The 15,267-nt window shown below is 44.0% G+C and overlaps 2 protein-coding genes across 15 annotated transcripts in view; both read left to right on the forward strand.

The window, feature by feature from the left end:
- LOC138792403 (protein mono-ADP-ribosyltransferase PARP4-like) overlaps positions 1-15,267 on the forward strand; it is a 226,246-nt gene that overhangs the window by 39,646 nt on the left and 171,333 nt on the right. For all 13 annotated transcript variants that reach the window (XM_069969777.1, XM_069969776.1, XM_069969775.1 and 10 more), the window contains 6 exons: positions 506-627; positions 10,373-10,504; positions 10,604-10,690; positions 10,895-11,059; positions 11,959-12,005; positions 12,384-12,465. In XM_069969777.1, the coding sequence (XP_069825878.1) occupies positions 506-627; positions 10,373-10,504; positions 10,604-10,690; positions 10,895-11,059; positions 11,959-12,005; positions 12,384-12,465 (635 nt within the window). The remainder of the gene's footprint in view (positions 1-505; positions 628-10,372; positions 10,505-10,603; positions 10,691-10,894; positions 11,060-11,958; positions 12,006-12,383; positions 12,466-15,267) is intronic.
- Positions 976-5,709, forward strand: LOC138792405 (uncharacterized). 2 transcript variants are annotated; one of them, XM_069969790.1, is made up of 2 exons: positions 976-1,605; positions 4,054-5,709. In XM_069969790.1, the coding sequence occupies exons 1-2, from the start codon at positions 1,029-1,031 to the stop codon at positions 4,863-4,865; spliced, it is 1,389 nt and encodes a 462-aa protein (XP_069825891.1). In that variant the 5' UTR covers positions 976-1,028; the 3' UTR covers positions 4,866-5,709. The 2 variants fall into 2 exon arrangements, with proteins under 2 accessions (XP_069825891.1, XP_069825892.1); XM_069969791.1 differs by having other exon boundaries at positions 5,038-5,709.

Raw genomic sequence — 15,267 nt, forward strand, 5'->3', positions numbered from 1 at the left:
GTGTTTACACTGAATGACTTAAGAACAATTAAGGGTGCATTCACAAGTACAGGATCTGCAGCATAAAATCCGAAGCGATATGGTGTGTGTGAAGCTACCCTAACAATGGTTTAAAGGTCAGCTCAAAAGATGCGCCAACGACATACCAATGAATTTTTATTTGATGCCACTTTGCACCAGAAGATTATCTTTTAAATTCGAACAATTTCGCGTTTTTTTTAAAGGCCCTTTAGCCGTGGCCAATAGTGCTAGCATTTCAGTAATAATTATAGGTGGCACCTGGACTTGCCATTGCTTAAAAGGGTATTCCCATCTCATTTATCCATAGACAAAAACTGTAAAAATAAATAAAATTACACTAGCAATCCTGGTCCAGAAAAAAAAAACCTCATACCTAAAAAAAAAAAAAAAAAAAAAAAACCTCCTCGAAAGAGGAAGGAAAAGCTGAAATGCTGTCCTCTGCTGCAGCAGGAAGGGGTTAATTGGAGTTTTTCTATTTTAACAGACGTTTTATTGGAGTTACCTGAAGGTCAGGTCACAAAGGGCGGTCTGGAAGGCAGTGACGGGCAGCAGGTTCCTCTACAAAGAATCGATGTTAAAGCTCAAGTAGTAGACCTGGCAGCAAAGGTACAGTACACCTGTAAAACTGACAGCAGGTCAAAAGAATCTAACCTACTATTGGGAGTAATTGTGAGAGGAATTACTACTAATATATCTTTATTATGCCCTTCTGCTGCACTGTTATGCTGCGAGTTATTGTGTACTATGCCAATAGGGGTGTTAGATGTCCGTTGCCTCCTCATGACATATACTCGGAGCAATTAGTGAAGAGTATATATGTGGGTGCATTGGCACTCTAAAGTTTGTTAGATAGCTAGGGGGTCTGGTCCAGCAACCCCCCCCCCCCCCACACACACACTCCTCATAATGGTTTCTTCCTATGCAGGTATTTATTTACAGGTACAGGTGATCGTTGGTATCTGGGCAGGTAAAAAGTAATTATCCTCAGGATTGGCCAGATACCTGTGATGACATCATCAAGCCGGTTTATTAAAACTAGATGCCTGAGGAGCCGTTATTGCAGTTTGCAAGACACCGAGAAAATCACCTGCGTTTGTCTGCTCTACATTTGTTCCTGCATCATGGAGGACCTCTACTACAGAGTTTTGGCTAAGGCCTTTGGAATCGGGGGCGAGTATTGGCTCCGTCAATGCCTGCAAGTTAATGATGACGACGAAGATTCGGTGGCGGCCGGTGCCGGTGCTGGCATTTCAACTTTACCTGGTTCCGGTGATTGTTCATCTGCGATGGAGGTGCTGAGCAGTGGTGCAGTCTTCCCGGGCTCGTCTATGGACGTCACTGCCGGTGCGACAGGATCTGACCCAACCGGATCCGGGGGCGGAGTTGGAGGCGGAGAGAAGTTCGTCATTCGATGCAGATTGGGAAGCCGGCTCAGGAGTGCCAGAAGATTGACGTCACCGGCTGCTGCTTCGGCGATTGGGAGCCGTACTGGGGGGAACAGGAAGAGGCCTAAAAGGGCTGATAAGAAAAAAGATCCGGTCGCTGCTGCGGACAAACTGGGAGCCTCTGGGGCAGTTACTTCAGGTAAGTCTGGTGCTATTTGCGCCCCCCCGGTGATGCCAGTATTGTTTAATAATGTTGGGCAAAATGTCAATATTGATGCTGAAATGTTGTCCGGTGTAGCTGCTTTATTGAGGATGCTTGGTAAAAGTGAAATTGTTAATAATACTATATCTATGCCTTCCCCTGCTGTGGCTTCTCCCTCCCTTGGTGATGCATGGGTTAACACTGCTATTAATGAGGAGATGCCTGTTTTAGACCGTTACAGTTCGTTAGCTGAACGTGCGACTGAGACGGTTTTGCCGGCTGTTAAGCCAGGGGTGCCGGAAGTATGCATGAAAGAGGTGTTGCCATGTAATGTGTCCCCTTTGGGATTTCATCTGTCGCAGTCAGTTAAAGATAAAATATGGAAGAATGATTACATTGATATATTCTCGCTGCTACCTCAGGTTAAAGAACGTAAAGAGAATGATAAGGATGATGACAAGAAGAAGGCTCCTGTGTATAAGTCATTTTATAGCTGGCTACAAGCTTTCTGTGTGTATGCTATGGTATTGAGCGAAAAACAGCCTCATATTGGCGCATCTTTGTTTCAACATGTCAACATCATTTTAGATGCTTATCGTAACTTTGGTGGTTCTGCATGGCTTTTGTATGATGAGATGTTCAGACAAAAGTTATCGGTTTACCCTAATTTGAAATGGGGCCAGAAGGACGTTGGACTCTGGATCCAACTCATGATGCCGCAGAGGTCTCGTCCAGTGCCGCCTTCTGTTCCTATGCAGTCCTTTCGTAAAGGACTATGCTTTGCATTTAATGAGTCCTTGTGCATGTGGGGCCAGTCATGCAAGTACAGGCATGAATGCGGCCATTGTTCCGGATTTCACCCTGTGTCCCATTGTTTTAAGAAAGTGGGTCATGGCATACAATCCGCTGCAATTAACAGAGATGCGCTTTCAAAGAGCACGGACACCGGTGATGCTGGAAAAAATGCTCCCTTGGTAAGAGCGCTGTCCAAACAGACGGCTGATTTGCTGATGTTTGGTTTTTCCTATGGTTTCCCTATACCCAGTTATAATGGGAAAGGTTGTTCGGTGAGTAGTAATCATAAATCTCTTAATGTTAATTCTGCTGAGGTTAATAAGAAATTGTCTGTGGAATTGGTTGCCGGGCGCATTGAAGGACCTTTTCTGCGTCCGCCTTTTGAAGATTTTAGGGTCTCTCCTCTGGGTCTTGTGCCCAAAAAAGAGCCATTTAAGTTTCGATTAGTTCATAATTTGTCATATCCGTTGGGTTCTTTACTGAACGACTCGGTGGATGAATCCTTGATGTCAGTCAAGTATAGTACCTTCGAGTCGGCTCTTGATCTGGTGCGTTCATGTGGTCAACATGCCTTGTCAGCCAAAGCGGATGTTGAGTCGGCGTCCGACTCTTTCCAGTCTCTCCTTCGGGGTATAATTCCTTGGGTTTTATGTGGCAGGTGCGATACTATTTTGACAAAGCTTTACCTATGGGTTTCTGCATGTCTTGTTCTTATTTTGAGACCTATTTCAGTTTTTTGGAATGGGTTCTGGTGTCAACCACGGGTTTGTCTTCGTGCTGTCATTATCTGGAATACTTTTTGTTTGTGGGTCGTGCTCGATCTGGTGAGTGTGAGCGCCTTCTGGATTCGTTTTTTCGTATATGTGCTGATTTTGGTGTCCCGTTAGCTTTGAATAAGACAGTTTTACCTTATAGTTGTTTGGAATATTTGGGTATTCTTATAGATACTGTTAAGATGGAATTTTCTTTGCCTCAGGAGAAGATTGTTAAGATTTTGAATTTGCTGGCTTCCTTTTTGGGGAGGAAAAAAGTTCGTTTGCGGGAGCTTCAGAGTTTATTGGGTAGTTTGGTCTTTGCTGTTCGCGTTGTTCCCATGGGTAAGGTTTTTTGTAGGCGTCTTTATTCTGCTACTAGAGGTTTGAAGTCTCCTGGGGCGCATATACGTTTGCTGATTTAAGGGCTGATTTGCGTCTGTGGGAGGTTTTCTTATCAGACTTTAATGGTAGATCTGTCTGGCAAGAGGACTTTGTGGAGGCTGAAGCTTTGGGTTTACATACTGACGCTGCTGGGAGCTGTGGTTTTGGGGCCTATTGGAGTGGTCACTGGTGTGCTGAAAATTGGCATAATTCTTGGGTTCGGTCTGGTGTGTTGTCTAATATTGTTCTCTTGGAATTGTTCCCCGTTTTAGTGGCTTTGACCTTGTGGGGGCCTGCGTTTAAGGATAAGAGGTTGCTAGTTAACACTGACAATAAGGGAGTATTATATGCTATAAATTGTTTATCTTCTAAATCTGATTTGGTCGTTAAGCTTTTGAGACACTTAAGTGTTATTATGTTTTAGACTTAATATTTGGTTGAGGGCGAAATATGTTGGTTGAGGGCAAAATATGGTGTGCACAATGTCATTGCAGATTCTTTGTCTCGTTTGCAGATTGCGCGTTTTCAAGCTGTGGTTCCAGCGGCAGATCTCGAAGGGTCGTCTTGTCCTCCCGAATTATGGACGATAATTTGGCATTGATTAGTGAGCTGATTAAGAGGTCGTTGTCAACACTTACCTGGAGATCCTACGCTGCGGCTTGGCTTCGTTGGTGTTCCTTTTGTCGTGCTTCCAAATATTCGGTCGTTTGTTCTTCCCCCTTGATTTATTTACTATTTTTATCTGATTTGCTGTCTTCAGGTTTGTTCTTATCTGTTCTTTCTAAGATTGTTTCTGGTGTCTCGTATTTTCAGAGGTGGTTATCGGTTCCTCCTATGTCCTTGTGCTTTGCTGTTAAGCAGTTGCTTAAAGGGTTGAGGTTGCCGCGTGGGGCGGCTCCGGATCAAAGGCGTCCGGTGACTTATCCTCTTTTAGTGCGTTTGTGTCAGGTTTGTGTAACGGTTTGTGATTCTCCGTTTGAAGTATCTTTATTTAGGGTTGCTTTTTCCTTGGCATTCTTCGGTGCTTTTAGGATTATTGAGTTGGTAGCTAATAGGGTTGATTCTGTTTCTACTTTGGGTTTAGAGGATATTTTTGTCTCTAGGAATAGTGTTCGGTTGTTTCTTAAACGTTCTAAGATGGACAGAGTTGGCCGTGGTGTTTATATTTTTCTCAGAGCGATCCTGGGTAGTCCGGTTTGTCCTGTTCGATTGGTGCTTGAGTATATGTTGGTCCGCCCGGCCGTTGTTGGTTTATATTTGGTGCTTGAGGACAGTTGTTCCTTGTCGAAATTTATCAATTTGTCTGTGTTTTTCGAAAATGTTTGATACTCTTGGGTATAGATTTGGTTGGTTTTTCTGCTCACTCATTTAAAATAGGTGCTGCGACTGAGGCTTTTAGATTAGGGCTCCCCCTCCGTCTAGAATTAAGAACTTAGGTAGATGGAAATCTGAGAGGTACCGTATTAGACCTCATTTGTGTCTCTGATTTTTGTTTCAGGTCGCAGTCCTATCGTGGTGTGGATTCTTGGACACTCCTTCACCTACTGGGCCCATAGGAGAGCTCTTTACAGGATTTATACCACTAATTTGGGACTGAGTGATATGGTGACTTACTGGGCGGGAGTTCGGGGTTTGAGATGGGAGCAGTTGATGGACTTGTTTGAAGGGGTCTGTAGGGTCTGGCCTTCGCCTGATATCATTATAATACATGCAGGTGGTAATGATATCGGACGAAAGTGTTCTGATATTTTATTTGGTGATTTAAAAATGACTTTTCGGGTATTGGCGGTGTTATATCCCACCACTGTTCTCTGCTTTTCGGAAATAGTGCCTAGATTAGTGTGGTCGTTTTCTGGCTTCGTCTATCTTGACACTATTAGACGTCGTCTGAATAAGGGCATGTCCAATTTCATGTCCAATTTTCCTTCCAGGCTTATATCGTCCTGATGGCATTAATTTGTCCGATATAGGTCTCGATTTATTCAATCTGGGCCTTCAGAATATGGTGGAGCTGGCCGCGGCCCGTTTGGGTTCATGCCTGGCTGTGCCGGCATTGGTGGGTGGGTCGTCCCGACAGGATTGAATGGGGCGGACAGTCATATGATGTTATTCAGTTGGATTCAATATGAAGGTTGTTGGATATTTTAAGGAATAAATTTATGAAAAATTTTTTTGTGATCTATACATTTATTAAAAGAGTAGTATATTTAGATATATATGTTTATGAATATAATTTAGTAAACTGAGAATAAAGACCCGTGGCAGTAAGACTCCACACTTTGAAAGAATTTGACTCTGCTTATTATTTATTAGATAAGTTATTAGAGTATATGCCATTTGCACCCACATGAATATTCATCTGGTGCTCTGAAGTGACAAGCAGCTTTCAATTACATTACACCTGAGGAATATTTATGAGTAGGCGGACCTGTGCACTGAGGGGTAATGTACCGCCACTAGTGCACCAAACACCCTCATGAAACCAGAAGGCCCACTTGTACATATAATTTTACCTTAATAAACCTTAAGTAAATAATGACAAACAACTGTTGCTGAAAACAGGCCACGGTGTTTTATTATGGCTTACGTTATTGAAGCATAAATAATTTATTAAATAATAATAACTATTTCATAAAATAATAATAATAACTTAGAGTCCATAAATAAAACAGTCCACAGAGCTTTCTCTGTGACCACACCCACCGCCATGCCTAGCGAGGCATGGACCCCCCAAAACACCGTAGCCATTTCTCCAAGATATTTTGTAAACCCAGATTAAATATAACAACCCCAACATCCGATAAATGGGTCCTGTCAAACCTGTATAATCCTTCACTAAAGCCGTCGAGATCTATATGCCTGTAACTGAAACCACCAACAACGGGCATAAATTTCTCGATGGACCTGTTCAACTTGCGGCGTATCCGCTCAAGGTATTTTTAGTCGACCAGCCTAATCGCGGGACCTCTTCAGAAAAAAACAAATAATGTATTCGGGAACAAACACTTAAAAACCGCTAAGCCTTTCTTTATGTCCCAGATAAGGTCAAGTGTCTTTATACGGCCTACATCATTACCTCCTACATGTAATATGATGATATTCGGAGTAGGCCAAACTAACATTAACTCCTTCAGCTCTTTCATCACTCTTCTCCACCTTAGTCCACCGATCCCCCACCATAAGACTGACAGCAAAAACTTTTTGATCCCGGAAGGAGCCATATATTACACTGCAAGCAGCATAAAACTAGGTGCCTCAGGAGTTTAATGGTGAAACCGCATTTTGAAGACAGTGTGCTTATTGCAAATACGACTCCCTTGTTTTCAGTTTTTAATAATATCCTCTTGTTACGGAACAACGCTCCCCATGCAACAATTGAAACCAAAGCAGGGAATAGTTCCAGGAGAACTATACTTTTTGTTATTCCTGAATCAATTCAATTTTTGGGCCATCTCCCAAAGCTCCTGCCTTGGAAAAAAGCTCCATATCCTACACTACCTGCTGCATCTGTTTGTAACAACAAAGCTTTGGAGTCGACAAATTCATTTTGCCATATTGCCCTGCCATTGAATTTTGATAGAAACTCAAGTCATAAACCTTATATGCGCACAGAGCGAATTTAAACCACGAGTGGTTAGATGAAGATGTCGAGAAAATATCCTACCCATTGGTATTATGCGTGACGCCAACGTTAATAAACCCAAGGCAGATTGAAATTCCCTGATTGTCGTTTTGCATTTGGCAAGCAATAATACCAACAAGCTCCTTATTCTGTTCAGTTTCTCCATAGGTAATGAGAAAAACATCCCAATTCCTCATCAACTCTGAACAGACTGAACTCCCTGCAGGACTGATAAATAAGAAATTGTCCAGGTAGTGCAGGACCCATCCTTCTGGACAAGACTCCTGCAGAAATGAGGCAAAAACCTAGAAATAAAAACACGATAGGTAAAAACCCCATCCACAGATAACGATCAAAGTAAAAATTACCCCTGAATTGAATGCCGAGAGAGTTAAACCCTTTAGGGTTTACAGGAAGGATACGAAACGCCGACTTAATGTCTGCTTTCGCAATCCTTGCACCATGCCCATACAATCTCAACATCTTCAAGGCTTCATCAAAAGATGCGTATTTCACCGACGCAACTGATTTGTCTGTCTCATCATTCAATGAATCCTTAGGGGACGCGAAAGATGATGAATTAATCTGAAAGAATTGGCTTCCTTTTTTGGAACTATACCTGTAGGTGACACCCTAAAATTTTTAAATGGTGGGGATGTAAATGGACCTGCAAATCTACCTGTTTCAACTTTTTTATCTATTTTTACTTTTACCTCGGCCTCATGAAGTGTCACAGAGTGAAGATTTTCTGACCACATGAGGCCAGGGCCCTTGAACTCTGGCACCTCGGAACCGAACATGAACCCCTCAACTATAATTTTAGCTTTCTCCCTATCGGGGAACCTGTCTAGGAACAGCAACATGGCGGACAGGTTCACTGGAGTCCATGCTTTTTGTAATTTGTTCCCTAATTAAACTTCCTGATTGGGGCTGGTTCCCCCTTTTGAAACACTTAGTCATTGGATGACTTCCAGAACAAAATGAGCATTTGTATCGATAGCGGCAGTTCGCCTGCCATTTACACGTACTCTCATTATATGCAAAACACACTCCTTTTCGGAGTTTGCCTTGCTAAACTGAAGGTGTCGGTCTGTTATAACGCTGAGGTAACATTAGGTTTAACCATAGCCTGACGTCTTTGGTTCCCCATTTTAGAGATGGGTATACAGCCAGTTTTTGACGGAAAAGCTCATCATATGAGAACCAAGCTGATCCTCCAAAATGCTTGTAAGCCTCAAGCACTATGTCTACGTGTTGAAACAAACCTGAACATAATTCAGGATGACGTTCTCCCAAAACTGCAGCATATACACAAAATGCCTGCAGCCAAGTATTGGGTACTGCCTTTTTCCTACTGTCCTCATTCTCCTTATCCTCTTTTTTATAGGTTTTCACCATAAACTCCTTCGTTGACCGTAATAGTGACATAATGTCAATGTATTCATTGTGCCATATGCGCTCTTTCACTGACATAGACAAGTGAAAGCCAAGAGGGGAGATGTCAATAACCATTGGTTACCTCACTGACACTTGTGAAACCCCTGCAGCTCTATCTAAAATTGGAGGCATGACAGGAGATATAGAACTGATGCTAGGAGAAGAAGGCACAACTACAGGAGGATTAGCTGGCAATAAGGAGCAGCCAACCAAGCATTCATGCTAAGGGGCTGCTGTGGAGGTCTTTGAAACTCTGCTAAGAATTTGGCTAAACTATCTAGAATACGGGACTCGTTGCTGGGCTGGCAGACAAGGGGGTAGGAAGTATCTCACCACCCGGTCCTCCTTCCGTCACCGGCTCGTTCTCCCTCACAGATCTCCTCTGCTCCTCAGGTGGCGGGGATGCGGATCTGGCACGAGACGGGTTAACGGACTCCTGTCGCTGTGAAGATCTCCCACTATGTCTGGTAACCGGAGCCTTTCCTCTGCGGGCTCTCTTCCGACGACGTTCCTCGGCTGCAGTTTCTTCCTCCTCCCCTTCCTCTTCACGGTGTCCAGCGTCACACGTCTCCCTCATTAATTCAGGTGGGCTGTCCAGCGGAGACAGGCTGGTGCGCGCGTCATATTCACGGGACGCCCTACTCGGTCCTGCGGTCTCTGGTAGCGGCACCGCAGCTGAGTCAAGACACCGGAGGCTCATGTAGGCATTTCCGGAGCCAAACTTCACCTCCTTGTGACTCCGCTCTGGCAATTAAGTCTCTCAGGAGGCTCTCCATGTCGGCAACAGGTCCGCACTGTTTCGGGTGAGGTAACCGACTGAAGCTACAGCCACAGAGCGCGAACTATTTATAACTCGCTCTTTCCCCGCTCACAAGTTGTCCAATCAGCCATATCACTAAAGTAACCATATTCTGCCCAGATACAGTCCTTAAAACATCTGTGTGTGACGTCAATGATCACCGCAGTCTTTAGACCCGGTCCTGATAAACCATCACCTACAATAAAAGAGGGGGCAGGGAGAGACAACAAAACACAAACCACAATATAGCAGGGGCCTCTGATTTCATATGCCCACCATGCTAAGGCACAGTGGTCTTACCAGTAACATAATAATAAGTGATTCTGAGTAGAGAGAAAGCAAACCGGCACAACCAACTCTGCAAGCCTCTGTAATATAACGGGCAACACGGCAAAAGACGGGGTGCTCTTCCTGAATGAGTGCAGTGCAAGCATCAATATAAATGTTCAAAGGAAGAAGGCGAAAGGAGGCACTCACCGTATAAAAATCTTTCTTTATTTAATCATCTTCATAAAATCTCAGGTCAGAGTGTGTAGCAGACGGCGGGGACGCCGCTCAGCAGCTGAAAGTGTGACAGCTGTTTCCCGCGCGCATGCGCGATTCTTCAGACTGAAGAATGGTCTGAAGAATCGCGCATGCGCGCGGGAAACAGCTGTCACACTTTCAGCTGCTGAGCGGCGTCCCCGCCGTCTGCTACACACTCTGACCTGAGATTTTATGAAGATGATTAAATAAAGAAAGATTTTTATACGGTGAGTGCCTCCTTTCGCCTTCTTCCTTTGAACATAATAATAAGTGAGTAAACAATAACAGTGCAGCAGAGGAATATATTAAAAGCAACACTGGAAGTCAGCATCCCCTGCCGTTTAAGCTCATACCAACATGTTACATTTTTTTAACATGCTTTTATTAAGCTGTCTGCAAGTCTTAGAAATTCTCAGCTATTTCCAGTAATATGTATTTTTCCTACAACAGGTGGTGATGTTCCAGACCTATAAGAATGAGTCCTCCTTCCCTATTGAGGCAAAGTATGTCTTCCCCCTGGACAGTACAGCAGCTGTATGTGGGTTTGAAGCTTTTATCAATGGAAAACACATCATAGGAGAGGTACCGCACTTGGTTTCACTGGAATAAGATTTTATATTCATGCAAAGATGTATTGCTTCATTGTCTAATCATACAGTATATGTATATAATTTTGTGCAGGTTAAAGAAAAGCAGCAGGCACATCGAGAGTACAGGAGCGCTATCAGTGAAGGACATGGAGCGTATCTCATGGATCAAGATGCTCCTGTAGGTTTATACAAAACTCTTTGCCTCCATTTTCATTTCCTAATAATATGATGGTCAGAAGTTTTAATGTTATGGCTGATCAGTATTGCACCCATAGAAAGTGATGACTCTACAAATATAAGTGTAAAGTTATGGAATCTTTACAAATATAATTTCCCTGATGATTGACAGAACTAAAAGTAATTTTTGCTCTTGCTGGTTTAGGATGTCTTCACAGTGAGTGTTGGAAATTTACCACCCAAGGCGACTGTCATCATAAAAATCACCTATGTTACTGAACTCGAATTTCGATTTAATCATATTGCTTTCTCAATTCCTGGAAACGTCGCTCAATGGCAAAAAGACAAAGCCTTGAAGGAAAATACACAGGTAAAAATAGGACTGTGCAAAGAAAGGAGTTTTCCATATTACTGACCTGATGGATACCTCCCTACTGGTCTGTGTTTACTTGGCTGTGCTGCTAATGGAAAGCCCCTATCATCCTTTGGATGGGGAGCACATGAAAACAGAGGCCATAATAATAATAGTATGGTTGAATTGTGGTGCTGTTGTCTCTCCCCCTCCGCCCTGCTTTCTGTTTTAGGTGGTTATGCTGGTAAACCGGGTCCTCATTGGCCGTGGGATGAATTTACACTTGGTATCTGGGCAGAATATGGATTTGTTGAGAAGCTGTCTACCTTCTCGCACTTTGGGTGAATTAAACGGTCACTGATAGTAATGCCCAGTGCTATCACAGTCTCGTGCATAGGATGGGAGTCATTCTCCAGTATGGAGCTGACCACTGACAAAAATCCTCGCTCCCCCACCACCTCCACCGGTTCTTATGGTACTGTACATCGCTGAGGCTACAGTTCTGCACTGGTCGTATAGGTGTATAGATACATCACCACTCCCTAGTAAACACAGACTAGCAGGGAAGATTATGTGGCAGGGATCTATTAGGTGAGTTTTGATGGTTATGCTATTTTATACGTTTTCCCCATTTTGACATTTTTTGAAGCCGTTTGAAGTGGCCATTGTCATACTATTAGGAGCAGTAGTGCAAGATACTGCAGTGGTTACTTGAATGGGATTCTGCTGCAATATCTTGCACTGCCGCTACTAATAGCTCAGCAATGCAAGTATTACTGCTGGTAAGCCGTGGCCCCTTCAAACAGCTGCTCAGCAGGGGTAGTGGGAGTCAGACCCCTGCCAATGTAGTATTTTGCTGGATATGTTTATTGGTACAGCAGTTTATGTTCACTGGAACCTTTCTTTGTTTTGTGTAGGATACTGTAGCAAAAGTGGGCATTGAAAGTGACATGGCACCAGAAGGGTAAGTGTGAGTCTATATACCAAAAAATGGGTATTACAATAAATGTCACTCTAAGTGGTATATTTCTTACCAGTCACAAAAGTTATTTATTATTTATCTAGTTATTTATCCCTTTACATTTATGTACACGGATCACGGATGTGTAACTATACAGAGAATATATGTTCCATAGGGTGGTACCCCCTAATGAAACCTCCCGAACACCTGCCATCAGAACATCATCCAGGATAGCGTCTTGTTTGAGAATAGGCAGATATAGCTTGATATTGTTTATACGTCTAATTAATCTATTGTACACTGGAAAAATGTGCCCAATGTCAGACACATTATATTATTGCAAAGGGAAACGCTTATTTTTCCATTTTTCTTGTCTTTCAGATCTTTTTCTTTTGATATGTCCATTGAGATGCCCAGGAAATTACAAAGTATAATATGTTGGACACACAAAATTAAATTAAAAGTAAGTCTTTTCCATCTACAGGAGTGAAATCACCGGGGTGAATTTGTGAATGAATTTACTCCTGTTTCAGACTCTACATTTAACCCATTCTAAAACTATAAGTCAATTGTCTATATTGCAGAAAACAGAGTGCAAGGCTGTAGTTCAGACAGAAGAACCCAGCTCTTTCGGCGATGATGGTTTTACTATTTATATATTTGTGGAAAGTGCTTACATCCCAAGGATGTGGGTTGAAAAACACCCGGATGAAGACAGTGAGGTAATATACAGGAATATACTTATGTGATGACCACCCCCGGTGTGGAGGCGGTACGGTGGTCACTTGCCAGCTGGTCGGGCGTGACACCAGTCCTATGGTGGTTGGCCAACATAGAGCCTAGCCCAGTGATGTTATGTTGTGACGTCAGTGCCAGGTGGTCACACAGGTATGGTGGCAAACCTGCTTTTGGTTTAGAGGGCTGGCTATGCCTTGTTCCCCTGTGGTCAGTGTCCTGCCGGGTTGTTGTAGGGTCCCTTGGGTACTTATCACAGTGGTCCGGAGTGGAGTAGTGACCCACCTGGACTATTGGCACTGCCACCCACAGAAAGGGGAGACGACCCAAGGAGTATGTGTGTACTGTGTCGGTGCTTGACGAGGAATCACAGAGTGTCTTTACCATAAATAAAGTCTTATTTACTCTGAGGATACTTGAGGTAGGCAGTAGATCATACAGCTTTGCCTTGATACAATACTTTACACTTGATAAGACACTTAATACTTTAGGATCCAGATCTGTATTGAGAGTAGAAAGAGTGCTACAGTCGTGCTGACTGAGCTGCATGCTGAGAAATAAAAGAAGAGATCAGGAGAGTAGAGAGGAGGATGTCGAGAGAGTCCCAATCCAAGTAGTACTGTGCTCTGCCAGAACTTTGGAGGTAGAAATAGAAGAATACTTGAGAAGAGAGAGAGAATACTTGTGCCTGTGTTTTGACTCTTTGGTCTTTGCACACCCTATTGCTCACCAGTGTCGAGTGACCCGTCCTAGGGGGTGACACAAGCCCCAGATTTTGTAACCTGGAATGAGTGGAATGCTGAGGGTTCCCTGCTTACACCGAGATAGAAATAGACCGCTGCGATATAGAGATCCTAGGCTTCTAGCAACTTTGCTCTATCCGGATCAGTTCCTTACTTTCTTTATGGATACTGTCCTGCACTGTATCTCCCCTTGTCCACGGCGCAGGTTGAGATGATCCCTGACTTGTCCTCTCTAGTGAAGGTTTAACACTGCATAGTGTTGAGTGAAGTTGCTTGAGAAGAAAAGGTATCTAGGTACATGTGTTCTGTGTCCAGACCACAACTTAGACTCGGGACCTGGCAGGGGCCAGGGCCCAACTGGACCGCTGTAGAGAGTGTTCTGGCTGGTGTCCTTCCGCTACAGAGTCTACAGACAAAAGACCCTACACTTCCTCTACCCATGTGACTTACTTCCTACAGCCCCTGTAAGGTGTGCAGGGAGTGGATGAGGAGTGTGTATGTTAGAAGTAAAGAGAGATATGATAGGTAAGAAGAGGAAAGAACTCTCATTGGCATACAGATCCATGTTACACACAAACAAACAATAACCCCTTAAGAACTACAGCTGTGCGATAACTGAATTTACATACTTGCAATAACGACATCTTGTGGCAAACGATGGTACTTCTACAACACCACTTACACTGAAAAAGAACAGGCTTTTACGAAGGGTGTAACCAATAGCAACACCCGTGGTGGGACACCACACTTGGGCCAGACAAGTGACACTACACACTATATTGACTGTACTTCATCAAAAGACTGTAATGGCCATTGTTTTGAAATAACGGATGTTATTTGGTATTATATGCCAGCCATCCACTAAATTTCAAAAGTGTGTGAACATAGCCTTTCTGGGGGACATTTATGAAAGGTACGCCAGAGGTGTATGCCAGGGAGAAGGTGCAGATTCAGATTCGGGCTGGCGGAGCTTGGTGGGGCGTGACAAGGCAGGGAGGAGGCGTGGCCTCCTCTGGGCCTCATTTATCATACTTTACGCCTACTCGTAGATTTAGTACGCCGGGCGCAGGTTCTTGCACCTGGACGGAATCCTGCCTGAAAAAAGGGTAAGGGGCTTAATATAAGACCTGCGTACTTGTAAATCCCCCCTCTGTGTTTTCATTCCATTCCTGGTTTTGGTTGATAATGTGGAGCAAAAATACTGTGTGGGAACAAAGCCTAAGGCTGGATTCACACAGTGTTTAGAACAGATTCACCCTTTCTCCGTGGTGTATGCCAGCCTTAGGGCCCTATTACACAGAGCGATAATCATCCCTATCCGTCTGATTATCGTTCCGTGTAATAAACAAAACGATCAGGCACCGACCGCGCATCGCTACATGTAATAGCGGTGCGCGGCCGGCAGCTGACTATATGCAAAGTGCATACATTACCTATCCATGGTCCAGGGCTGCTCCTGCGCTCTGCTTCTGCCCGCGTCCCCACTGCAGCTTCAGAGCGGCCTGTCTTAGCTTACAGGACGTTCAGCCAATCTCTGGCTGGGACCGCCGCGGCCAGTGATTTGCTGTGTGCTGCAGTGCGCAGGACCCGGGGAGAAGAAGCAGAGCGCAGGAGGAGCCCTGCACCATGGATAGGTAATGTATGCAGTTTAAGAAAGGGCTGCAAGGACATCGGTAACAATGTCTATGCAGCCCTTGTTAAACGATTATCGGCCATGTAATAGGTCCAGTAAACAAGCGCCGATCTAGCAGTTATTATTGGGCCCCTATCGGCACGTGTAATAGTAC

The sequence above is a fragment of the Dendropsophus ebraccatus genome, chromosome 5 (genome assembly GCF_027789765.1).
Source record: "Dendropsophus ebraccatus isolate aDenEbr1 chromosome 5, aDenEbr1.pat, whole genome shotgun sequence".
In the NCBI taxonomy this organism is placed as follows: domain Eukaryota; kingdom Metazoa; phylum Chordata; class Amphibia; order Anura; family Hylidae; genus Dendropsophus; species Dendropsophus ebraccatus.